The 13,004-nt window shown below is 33.5% G+C and overlaps 1 protein-coding gene across 1 annotated transcript in view; it reads right to left on the reverse strand.

Annotated features, from left to right (window-relative positions):
• The window catches only part of CRYBG1 (crystallin beta-gamma domain containing 1), a 261,291-nt gene that overhangs the window by 147,420 nt on the left and 100,867 nt on the right, over nt 1–13,004 (reverse strand). Inside the window, exon 2 of the mRNA XM_031964464.1 lies at nt 12,502–12,637. Within this exon, the coding sequence (XP_031820324.1) occupies nt 12,502–12,637 (136 nt within the window). The remainder of the gene's footprint in view (nt 1–12,501; nt 12,638–13,004) is intronic.

The following is a 13,004-nucleotide window of genomic DNA, read 5'->3' on the forward strand; positions in this document are numbered from 1 at the left end:
ATTGCCTTTCCTCATAGGGTCTTGGAATAATAATTAATACCCAAAGAATTTAAGACCTTAACTGACCTCACCCTAAAGATGACACATCCAGTTAAGCAAGGAGCCTGGAGAACAATTTTGTGATGTGGATTCAGAGTCCTGACCTACAGCACAAGTGAGTAATTTAATGAACTTACTTTCCAAATGTACCTTTGTGTGATTTATAAAACTCTCATTCAAATATATTCAAAAGTTCTACCTAAACCTTTTACAATAAAAAATTATTTATTCCAAGAAAAAGAACTCTTGTGAAGTTATAGAGAGCTTGATTTTTCTTCCAGCTTAATGATGTCTGAAAAGCCTACAGCAAAGGATAAACTAAAAAAAAATCATAAAAACTGCTTTCGTTGGCATTACCTTGCTATATTTAGCCATTTAAAAATTGCAAGCAGCTTCAAAAGACAAGAAAGTCTCCCAGTCAGGAGACTGATGAGTCCAAGATATTTCCAACCACATAAGATCAGAAAGACATTAGCATCAGAGGACATTTGTCCCTTGATAAGACAATCCCAGATTTCAAATTCAAAAATTCATCAATACTTTATTGGCCAATAATAGTAGTATTATTACTACTATTGTAGTATTGGCCAAATTGATGAGATGTGACAGAATGAAGACTTACCTCAAGATCGTGATAACTGCGCCTATTTCTGACATTTTCACATCTACTTGGGGAGTGAGAACCTCTATTCAGCAAGTCAGAACCCCGATTCCGACAGTCAGCACTCCGGCTTCGATTGTTGGCACACCCATTACATCTGCCACAGCCACAGCTACAGCAAGGTCGACCTCCCATCGATCTATGGGGTTGAACTACTCTTCAAGTTTTCCAAAAGAAAAAGGAAGTGTCTTGGCTGAGCTATGGCAGCCAGGACTATGCACACAGCCAGGTCGTCTTCCAATAGTTCCTGAAGATGTCGGCGCTAATACTTCAACCCCGTTCCTGGCAGGAAATACAGCTGTGTCCACACTGACTGACAAATCAAGGTCTTTCCAGATGTCCCACAAAAAAATCTGATGGTGGGACCCCTAAATTGTCCCCAAATGGAGTCAATTGTGAGGGATTCCCAACCAAATAAATGCGGGCTAATAGTCAAGACTGAACTACAGTATTCACAAATCCAAGAAGGAAATATGAAAAACAAAGCTATCCATCTATCCAGTCAAAATAATAATCTTCACCATTTGCTGGCAACAGGAAAATACCTGAGTGGCTTAGGGCAGCAGGTCATCTTTATTGTGGGGATGATGTCACAGGAGCCACAATTCTTTTTATTCCTTCTGAGTTGTATGAGTTAGTAGAGTTCAGATGTTGAAGGACAATAATAGTAATTATTATTTATAGAGAGCTTTGTATTTGCTCAACGCTTTACAATCAGTTGTTAGTAATTCTACAGAGTTACTCCTCCTAACACCCTACAGGTTAGTTAGAATTAGCATAAACCTATGTGTGCAGAAGTAGATCTGAGAATAGAATTCATAGAACCTCAGAAGGGTCTTGGAGTCAGCCTAGGGAGCCAGAATCTCTTCTCTATCTTTCCAGATAAGTGGCCTTTCAGCCTCTGAAGACCTGCAATGGATAAGGAACTCACTACTTCCCTCAAAGGTGCCCAATCCATTTTTAGACAGCTCTAATGGTTAGGGTATTTTGACTGACATCAAGTCTAAATTCAACTATCTGTCAATCCTACCCACTTCTCTATTTCTACTCTACATTACTATCTCTATCTCCACACCTCCCGCTCATCTTGGTTCTAAACAGAATAAATCTAATCCCTCTTTCACTTAATATTAGATTATACTAAAGATCTTTACTCATTCATCAATCCAGTATGGAAGTGACTTGGGATTCTTAAAGACCACAGGTTCCTACCAAACTGGAATCACACTTAATGGATTCTATCACTCAAGGAACAGCCTAGCTAATTGTTCAGAGGTCCAAAAAGTTGGAGCCAGATAAATGTTTTTGATGATTTTTTTGTGGTTGTTCAATTATTTTTTTTTTCAGTTCTGTTCAATTCTTTGTGACTCCTTTTTGGGCTTTTTCTTGGCTAAGAAACTGGAGTGGTTTGACATTTCCTTCTCCACTAAAATGAACTGCATTTTACACATTGAGGAAAACGAAGGAAATAAGGACTCGTGCAGGATCTATGAAGTGTCTGAAGCTGGATGTGAATTCAGAAAGATGAGGCTATCCAACCTCAGACCCAAGCTTTATCCATTCTACTTTCCTGCCCTTGCCTCTGCTTCTCATGCTCCTGATTCCTGAAGATGCCTCTCAACCTTAAACTTACATGATAATTTTTTTTTTCATTCTCTTTCCTCCTAGAAACTTTTCCTGATCCACCTTGGCAATGACAACTTTCTTCTCCCCAGACTTCTGTTAACACTCTGCTTGTAGCTCTGATTAAGTTCAACAAATGTTGTTTAAATATTGTAAAATTAAGGAGATACAAAGAGGTACAAAGAGGTACTTAGAGGTACAAAAAGAAAACAACTCTGATCTACAACATTGTAGAAACAAACTAATCTTGTCCTGTGCAGAGGAATATGAAGAAAGTGTTTAAAAATATTCTAGTTTGAAATCTTTGGATTAATTTGAAATTGAAATCTTTTCAGTCCTTAATTTTTAATCTATGAAATAATGCCTCATCCTTTCTCTCTGTTCAGCCCAGAAAAGGCCTCCACTCTGAAGTAATTAGTGGGGTGAAGGGATTGGAACAAGTCTTTTCTCCTACCACCCCCAGATTGACCAGATTTAAGATAATTATCCTCTTAAAAGAAGGAAGAAACCTTTTTTATTATTTCATTTGGTGTAAGTCAGGATGGTAATGGCCAGGTAGAAAGGAGAATTCTTGAAGAGAGTAGTCAAAGAGGAATTGAATGGTTTGGGGGAAATGGTTCTCCAAGGGTAAACTTAAAGTTAAGTGATTATCATTCTGTTTGGAGAAATTAACAATTAACTAAACTTTTACCTTACTCTGAGCATTGTATGTTGTGAAACAGTCTTTGTTCAGTCATTTTTCAGTTGAGTCCAACTCTTTGTGGACTTTGACTCCCATATGTGTGCTTAAAAAAAAAAAAAAAAAACCCAGATGGGACCATTTAATCTTATTTGTATGATTTGCCCAAGTTCACAAAGCTGAGGTCAAATGTGAATCAGGAAGATGACTCTAAGTCAAGCACTCTAGTTATTGAGCCATCTTTGATTAAGATCTTATAAATTATGAGTTCAAAATAATTTGTTGCAGAGTGATATCCAGGGCATGATGGGACTCAGGCAATTTGGATGTTCTCTCTCTAAACTGAATAAAACTGAGATTACAATGATAAATTAGTTTTTATTTTTTAAGTGGTTCTTGAAGACTTAGGCTTATAGTGCTAAGTAGAACACAACATTTTCTTCCACAAAATATGCACAGGTAAATAAATATAAAGTAATTTGAAAGGGAAGAAATATTGAAAAATTAGAGGATTTATGGAAGGCTTTCAAGAAAAGCTAAGCCTTGAAAAATTCTAAAATGCTTGAAGTGAGGAAGAAGTGTCTTTTAGACACGCAGGCAGAGAAAGGAAACAGAATGTCAAATGCGATGAAGAATGAATAATCCAATATGAAACAACTAATATTGAAAAGGAGCAAGAGAAAATGAGGTTAGAGGATAGGTTAGAGGACACTTTAATATTGATTATGTACTATATCCTATTCTTCTATCAAATTGCATACTCTATGAGAACAGAGACTATATCTTATTTAAATTTAAAATAATTGGATTTTGAATCTGAAAGACTAGAGTTCAAATTCCAGCTCAGCTCAGACACTTACTAGCTGTGTGACCTTCTCTCAGCCTCAATTTTTTCATCTGTAAAATAGGAATAATAACAGAATCTACCTTATAGGTTTGTTGTAAGGATGAAATAGGATAAAATATGTAAAGCACTTTATAAATCTTAAAGTACTATTAGCTACTATTATCACAGTTATTATTGCTTAGCACACAAGAGACAATCGAGAAATGTTAGCTGAATTTAAAAAAATCTCTCTATTTAATAGATGTGTTAGGGTGGGGAATGGGAGAAAGACAGAAAGACAAAGAGAGATTAAAAAAAAGGGGGAAGGGAAGAGGAGAGAGAGAAAGAAATAAGAGGAGAGAAGAGAAGTAATAAGAGACCTTAAATGATTAGATATGAGTTCCTGGGTGACTCTTCATTAATTAATAAAGACCCAGTTGTACAAAAGTACTAATCAGGCATATCTGGGATACCAATTTTTAATTTTCAATTTAAAGAACAAGAGATATAAATGATATACACAATGCAAACTAGGAAAAAATGAATAAAATTACCATTCAATATAATAACATAGGTTAACAAAATTAGAAAATAAGAAGAAAACAAAAACTTTCCAAGAAAAAATGTTTCAGTGAAACAAATCCTCCAAAATCTGAGAAATTCCTTGAAGTAGTTAATAGCATGAAAGAAGTAAAGAAAATAATTTTGTGTTTTTTGGAACTTTTAACCTATTTTCATCTTGTAGCATTAATTTTAATAACTATCTTTATTTCTTCTTCAACTATTCCTAGGCTTCCATCAAATACTATTTATTCTAATCACCAAGACAAGAAAAAAAATGAACATAATCTTAAGCAACATTACTTACTAAAACAATAGGATTTTAGGAATATCTAACTATCAGCTATATGTTTTAAATTTGTGAATTTGAACTTGTATCACTATTTCCTTAATAAATTATCCAGGTATTTCAATAATTATCTTATAGATTAATGGTGGATTCTGAGGTTTTGTTATTGTCATCTTTCTGGAGGCAATCATGATTAATTGACTTGCCCAGGATCACACAGCTATTAAGTATCTGAGATAGACTTTGAACTTGGGTCCTCCTGACTTCAGAGCCAGTGTTCTATACACTCTGCAACCTACCTGTCTTTTTTTTTTTTCTTTTTTTTTTTTTTTTTTAACATTAACATCTTATAAAAAAGAAGGGGGGAATTTAGAAAAGGAGATGAGCTGGTCATGTTGTGATATTGAGGGATAAAGGAATAATTTGGCTCTCAATTGCTCTCCACTTCTTATCAAGAGCTCTACAGGAAAGTCTCCAGGAAGTTGAACTTATTGGAGAATAAAGCAATAAAGATTTAGAAGTATAAAACATCTTTAAAATCATTTTCAGTCTTAGCTCCTTGTTTTTCACCTGAGGAAACTGAAGCACAGCAAGATGAATTGACTTTTCTAAGATCTCACAGGGAGTAAGTAATGAAGTTGAGATTTGAAACAAAGCATGCTAGCTCCAAAAACTTATTTTTCTTTCCATTGCACCATACTATAGGGATGGGAGTATGGTGAGGTGAGGAAACTGGGACTAAGGATCTCTTTATCAGAAGGTAACTTAATTCCTGCTTTGCTTCAGTGGTCCTCTGAGAAGACCCCTCCCCCCAGTGCTAAGCACTTTAGGACCCAGGATGCTATTCACAAATATTCTGCTATTCAAAACCCTCAAATTCAAGGAAAAGAAAATCCTCTTTAGCTGGGATTAAGTATAGGACAACAAAGGAATGGGACACTTTATTTCTTTTGGGGATACGCTATATTCATTATCTCAGATTATAGCATAATGGTTTTTTTTTTCCTCCAAAATCATATGAATGACTGTTGCATTGTTGCATCAATGAAGGGAAAGGGAATATGTATTTATTAAGTACCTATTATATGTCATGGGCAGGTAAGTGGTAAAGTGGATGGAGTGCCAAGTTTGAAGTGAGGAAGACAACGTCTTGAGTTCAAATCTTGGCTCAGACACACCTACTAGTAGTGTGATCCTGGACAAATCACTTAATTCTGTTTGCTTCAGTTTCCTCATTTGGCAAATGAGTTAGAGAAGGAAATGGCAAACCACTCCAGTATCTTTTCCAAGGAAACGTCAAATGGGGTCACAAAGAATCAGACATGACTAAAATAACTAAAAATAACAACTTTGTGCCAGGTACTGTGCTAAGTGCTTTATAAATATTACTTGAACTTCAGGACAACTCTGAGAGGGAAATACTGTTATGATTTTCATTTTACAGTTGAAAAAACTGAGACAAACAGAAATTTAGTTACTTGCCCAGAATTAAACTGCTAATAAATATCTAAGGTTATTTTTGAGCTCAAGTCTTCCTGATTCCAAGCCTAGCATTCTATCTACCGCACCATATAGTTGCTCTCTAGGTACATTAAAATAAGAAATACTAAAATATTTTTATGCAAATAGTTAATAAAATGACCAAGCTCTATAGTTAGATAAATAATTGATATTAAAAAGTCTGGAATTTATCATGGAAAATCCGAAAATGAAGCTAACATGGTAAAAATGAAAAGATGTGTCTATTTCTTTCTGCAAAAAATCAGGTGAAAATTAATAGGATACAAAATCAAACTGTGTAAGAAACCATTGACTGTTTCACACATTTTTATGTATTGACTCATGTTATCCTGTAATCTAGGTCTTATTTCCATAATGATATTTTAAACACATTGAGAAAAATGTTTATATATCTTCTATTTCTTTTAAATCACAGATAGCATTATCAATCTAGGCCTACACTGTGTGCTTAATAAAATCTGTTGAATTGAATTATTCTTGTTGAAAAATCTACACTAGCTGGGAACTGGAAAAGCTCCACCTTGATGATTAAAAATGAATTGGGCAATGTAAAAGCTGTCAAAAGAAATTGTGTTTTAGCAATCATTGAAGATATTCAAGATGAAAGAAGAAACCAGTTTCTTATGGGTGATTTAGGAGATTAGTGACTCATTAAAGATCATTCTGATATAGTGTCAGTGACACTCAGGACTTAAAATATAACTTTCTGCAATAAAAACTATATGCACATTTGACATGTCATCTCTTATGTTAATGAAGATGAATTTTATGTACAATATAAATTATATATTCTTCTATTTAAGTATTATCATTCCTTCCAGATCAGCAATATAACAACAATGTAGAGTTACCTAAACAAAGGGAGAAAAATTCACAAGAAAAATTATGTTTTGCTTAAGTTATCCCGATAATAGCTCAACAATCTACTTCATTTGCTAAGATAAACTGCATCCTAGAGTGTCTGAAAATACAATAAATTCTTGCTATAATGTAGAAAGTCACATAATATATTTTTTCTCTTGACAAAAAACTGATTCACATTGGCAAGGGTTATAAAAAAATAACAAAAAGGTTCACTACCAGTAGTTATTGTTAGCAGCCCTCTTTGGAAAAAAATTCTAACTAAAGTATAATGTTTAAAATCCATTTTCTAGTTTTCTGAAAAGAAATATTTCTTTGAAATTAGGGTATTTCTTCCTGTGCTGGAAGCATTTGCATAATAGTACTTTGGACAAATTCTCTTTTTAAAAATATATTAACCAACAGCAATAATGTTATTTCTTGTGTGAACCATAATAAAACTTAATATAATCAATATTGTTATCACCCTTTCTTATTCAAGGAAGAGAAATTTATGCAAACCCTCTTCATAATATGTTACACTCAGTCTGAATGTAATTTATTTCATGTTATTATTTCTGCATATATTTCTCATAGATCTTTCTAGGAAAAGAAAAAATATTGTGAACGAAGTCCTTAATATCTTAAATAATTTCTTATTAAAGCTGTTCTATAATTAAATGCAAATATTAAAAAAAAAAGAATACTACTCTAAAAATAAATGTAAGGTTAGGTATATTTGCTCCTTTAAGAATTAAATTCTAGTAATCTTCTGTTATGATTTGTGGTTACAGGCACATTTTTTCCTTAGTAGATTTAAATATGTGTTTGGGAGTCAATATTATGCTTGTAATTATAAACCTACATTTCAGTTTATACAGGCAAATGAAGTAGATGTTTTCTTACTGTAATTGAAGGGTTCAATACATATTGATAGATTAAAGAATTTCTCACAGCCTACTTCATATACAAAGTAAATTGAAAATAAATAAATAAGCATAGAAAGAAGGATACAAATAATTAATATAACCAGATTTTTGTCATTTGGGGAACTAAAAAACCAAATAAGCTAGTTTAAATGTACTGAAATTCTTAAATCTAAGACTGAATAAAGCTTATTGGACATCCATAACCATTAAAGACATTCATTTTAATGTTTAAGTTTTGTTCTTAATTTCTCATTTTTATCCCAAATTGATTAAAAATTTTTGAGCTGTGGAATTAATTTTTTTTAAAAGAGGAAAAAACACAATTTGATCTTTAGCCTGGAGCAATGACTGACTGGTCTATCAGGTTTTGTTTCCAGTTGCAATTTTTTGTTGTTGTTGTTGAAGGGAATGAAATATGATCATGATTCAAGAGTGCTTATGATGAAATTAAATTATTTTAATTACTTAATTCTGAAAATTCCAAACTTACCACTTGATTTCAGCATATCTGGGAATGTGCTATATGTGGTTAGTTTTTTGGACTGTTCAGTTTTTAGCATGAGGACTTACACTTTGGAAATTGGAAAATTCTACAAATCAGGCCTTGATTTATTGTTTTGTTCATCATCTGGATTTAGAAAATTATAGAAAAAATATCAATGATGCAGGTTAACCTTAAAAAATGTGTTGTCTACATTGTTTGGAGGAGGGAAGAGCTGGCTATTAAATACTTTCTGGAATGCCCTGGAGTGTATCCCATAGGTTTAATTTAGTGTTTTTACAGAGAAAGTTAAAGGCATGAGTTAACTTCTAGTATTTAGTTGATCTCATTTAAAAGGTTCACTAGATAGGATCATAGGATGATATGCCTCAAGCTAGAAAGGCCTTCAACATTGCGTCAGATCAATTTATTTTACAGATGAAGAAACTGAGGTCCATATCTTTCAAAACATTATATCATCCTGATTGACATTATTCTAACTATTCTAAAGCTTTTGCTGTAATTTTCTTAGGAAAGTTTTTAAGGGAAAAAGAAATAAAAGTCATTTGTCATTCAGCCTCCCCAAACCAGTTAATCCTTCAGTTCTGAATATGCTGCTAAATCTAGACACAATGAAATTCGAAGTTTCTTCTCTAGACCACTGGATCTTAAAATAAGTTGTAACAAAGAAATTATTCTTAGCTCTATTCCGTTTCGGCCAGCAAAACCAGTTGCCACACTAACCTAAAACAAAGGATTCCTTTTCTAGTCTGCTGACAAGTAAACCTCCACATTTTCCTACATTACCATATACTGAGCTGAAAGTAACATTTTTGCATAATGAAAATAATGCAACTAAAACTAAATGCTGCTTCTTAATCTGAACCCCCATTTAAGGGGAGATTTTCTTTTCTTATGCAACATAATTTCCATGCATTTTATCTATGCTACCATACAATGTTACAAATCATAGTAACTACAACATTCAAGAGAAGAGAAAGCATTGTATATGTTTTCACAGGTAATTGGTAAGTGAATACCAACTATGCATGTCATATTACCTCCTGTATATTGCTTCCCTTTTAATGTACACTTAAGGAAAATATGCATGTAAAAGAAAATTCAGGCAGATGGTACATATGACTTAGAGAGAAAGAGTACCTGAAGGCAAAAAAGATGAGAAAACCATCCATTTAGAAATATTACTTATTATCCTGCAGCACTTTGATATAGATTGCCACTTTTGTTGCCTAGCACTATTCTAAAGTGTTTTTTGATGATCGGTTTTTTGTTTGTTTGTTATGGTAAAGGTGGTGGGATGGGTAGATTATATAATTTTTTGTCTTTCTTTGCATATTTAATATATTAAATGTACAATTTTACCAGCTATGTAAAAAGGCAAATTAATACACAATGACTACAAAATAAAGAGGAAATAACTTTTGAAAGAACTCTGACTAATGCTGTGACCAATTGTGACTTTCTGGACTGATGCTTCCTGTCTCTTGGCATCTAGACCAGAAATACACAATGGAACATCCATTTTCAGACTCGGCCAATGGGGTAGATTTGTTTTTTGTGATTGTGCTTATTTGTTAGAAGGCAAGGTTTCTATAGAGGGATAGGGAAGTTAATAAGTAGTAATAAGGAGGTTTTTTAAAAGGAAAGAAAAAAGTATCACTAAAACATTTTAAGTAAACAGAAAAAAACAAGTCAATGCTGAAAAGACAGCAAAAAAGAGACAATTTTGTTACTAATACAAATAAAGTTAATATACCATTAAGCTTTATTTTCTTTCCTTCCACTGATACCTAATGCCTTTGAGGATCCAGATGGCTCTGGAGGGGAAAGTGAAGCAGGTGACTTTGCAAATCCCTCCCTCACTTAAATCCAACTCACTTGCATGTCATAGCATCACCTCCCTGATGTCAATGCCCTCTTTGAGAATTAAGGACAAACAACAACAATCTGCCCTTTCTCGTTGCCTTTCACAACGGTAGCATTATTTGTCTCATTACTCTGCATCTGTTGCTCAGCCTGATTTCATCTACTGGAATAAAATCTCCTCCCAGGTTAAGCTTATCACCTCCAATCCTATCATTGTGCAGCTGCTGTTGTTGTTTGTCCTTCCTTCTGGAAGAGGATCTATGCAGCTAACTCAAGTTTTGACTGACTCCATTTCCCTCATCCCTCTCTGACTGGAGCACTGGAGGGTAGTGTATAAAATTCTTCCAAATGCCTTCCTCCATAGAGGGCAGAACGTGACAATTCATTCCACTCAGTTTCCGTAGCTCTTTCTCTTCTGTTATGCTTGTTCACATAGAACAAGAGGCCCCCACTCACTACCCCCTTGTTTGACCCCCCTTTGTGCTTGCCCTCATTAGATTGTAAATTCCTTGTGGTTAGGGGCTATCTTTCTTTTTATTAACCCCAGTACTATGCCTGGTACATAGTAGGCATTTAATAAATATTGACCAGATTGGATTGATATAACTGAAAAATTCTTGAACCTTGGATCTGCCTCTCAATCTCACACTTTGGAATTCTAGTCTTTCTATGGGCCCTACAGGAGTTTCTTTTCTATTTTGTCTCCTTAAGAAATGGGATTGTACCCTATATTTATGCCCACATGCATTTTTGATTTCCTTCACAAGCTAATTGTACAATATTTCAGAATCTGATTCTTTTTGTACAGCAAAATAATGTTTTGGTCATGTATACTTATTGTGTACCTAATTTATATTTTAATTTAACATCTACTGGTCATCCTGCCATCTGGGGGAGGGGGTGGGGGGTAAGAGGTGAAAAATTGGAACAAGAGGTTTGGCAATTGTTAATGCTGTAAAGTTACCCATGCATATATCCTGTAAATAAAAGGCTATTAAATAAAAAAAAAAATGGGATTGTATCAATTTTTCTATTTAAATTCCCCAGAGCTCAATACAGAGCTTAGCATACAGGAAACATTCAATAAAGTACTCTTCATTTATTTATTCATTTTCTTTTTTTTTTTAATGTAAAATAAATCTTACATTCTTACAAAAATGTGTGCCTACGCACCTTTGAAATTCCAAAGGCAACATTTTATTTCTTAACCTGTATTTATTCATTTTCTTAAAAAAAAAAAAAATGTGTGTAGCAGTTATTTACAATTCCACATAAATCTTCTTTTGATTTTCTTTGTATGCTGAAATATTTATGTTTGTTGATAATTAAATTCATAAAAAAGAATTTTTTTTTTTAAAAAGGCAAATTAAAACACAGTTGTGATCATGGGGTTATGAGGCACCATTTTTGCTCATACACTGCTTGTGATATGGTTATCTGGTTTACTTTCTGAAGAGTAATCCAACAACATGTAAAGAACTGCAAATCTGAATATACATTTTAACCAAATAACAACACTCTAGAGGACATACTGTGCAGAAGTAGGTTAGAAGGGGCATTTCTATAAAGATGATCATTGTAGCACTAATACCCAGACAGATAATGATGAAAATACTTTATAATAAGAGATCTGTTTAAGTCATTTTTCATCATTTCCAGTATTTCTTGACCTCATTTGGGGTGTTCTTGGCAAAATCACTGGAGTGGTTTGCTATTTTCTTCTCCAGCTCATTTTATTTATGAGGAATTGAGACAAATAAGGTTATTAAGTGACCAGGGTCACATAACTAATAAGTATCTGAGGCCAGATTTGAATGCATGAAGATGAGTCCATGCCAGTATTCTATCAACTGTGCCACTTAGCTGCCCATATAATAGGACAAGAGTTAAGCAAGATTGGTATATTTTTTAAAGTAAAAATTTTAATATATCGAGATGTTTTTCATAAAATAATGTCATCAAGTAAAAATTTAAAAGAATATAAGAAAATATATACTGAGGGATTGTGGGAATATTAAAATGCATATTATGATGAAAAAGATGAGAGAACATCTGGAATGAATTAAATAGCCTAATACTTAAGTGTTTTTAAATTTCTGTTAAATTAAGCTCCTAATAAAAATAAAGACTACACAAAACGATCATTGCCTCAGCCCAAACTTTACCTTTTTGAGGATTCCGATCTCTGTGAGGGAAGAGCCCTCAGGGGAGATCTCATAGGGCTGGAGTTCTCTGGAATGTCTTGTATATTCTGAGGTTTCTTGAGAAGCTTCATGATCTTCAACAGGTGGCTCCAAAACACTATAGGGATTTAAAAATTGAGTCATTGTTAAGATGTAAATCCTTCTATGAGTCGACCATAGTTCTTCTGCCTCTGCCAAGGAGAGTCAAAACAGAGAAGGGAAATTGTAGACCAATATTCCTAAGGAATACTGACAAAAAATTTTTTAATAAAATTTTATCAAGGAGACTACCACAACAAAGATTAAATGCTATGATCAGAAATACAAGGCAGGTTCAATATTAGGAAAACTACAATCTTCCATATTAACAAAAAAGGACAAAAATTACATGATTATATCAATAAAAGCAGAAAAACAATTTGACAAGAAAGAATACCCAATCCTGATGGGTAAAATGGGATGGATTATAAATACTAGAAAGCACT

This window comes from Sarcophilus harrisii, chromosome 4 (assembly GCF_902635505.1).
Source record: "Sarcophilus harrisii chromosome 4, mSarHar1.11, whole genome shotgun sequence".
NCBI lineage: Eukaryota > Metazoa > Chordata > Mammalia > Dasyuromorphia > Dasyuridae > Sarcophilus > Sarcophilus harrisii.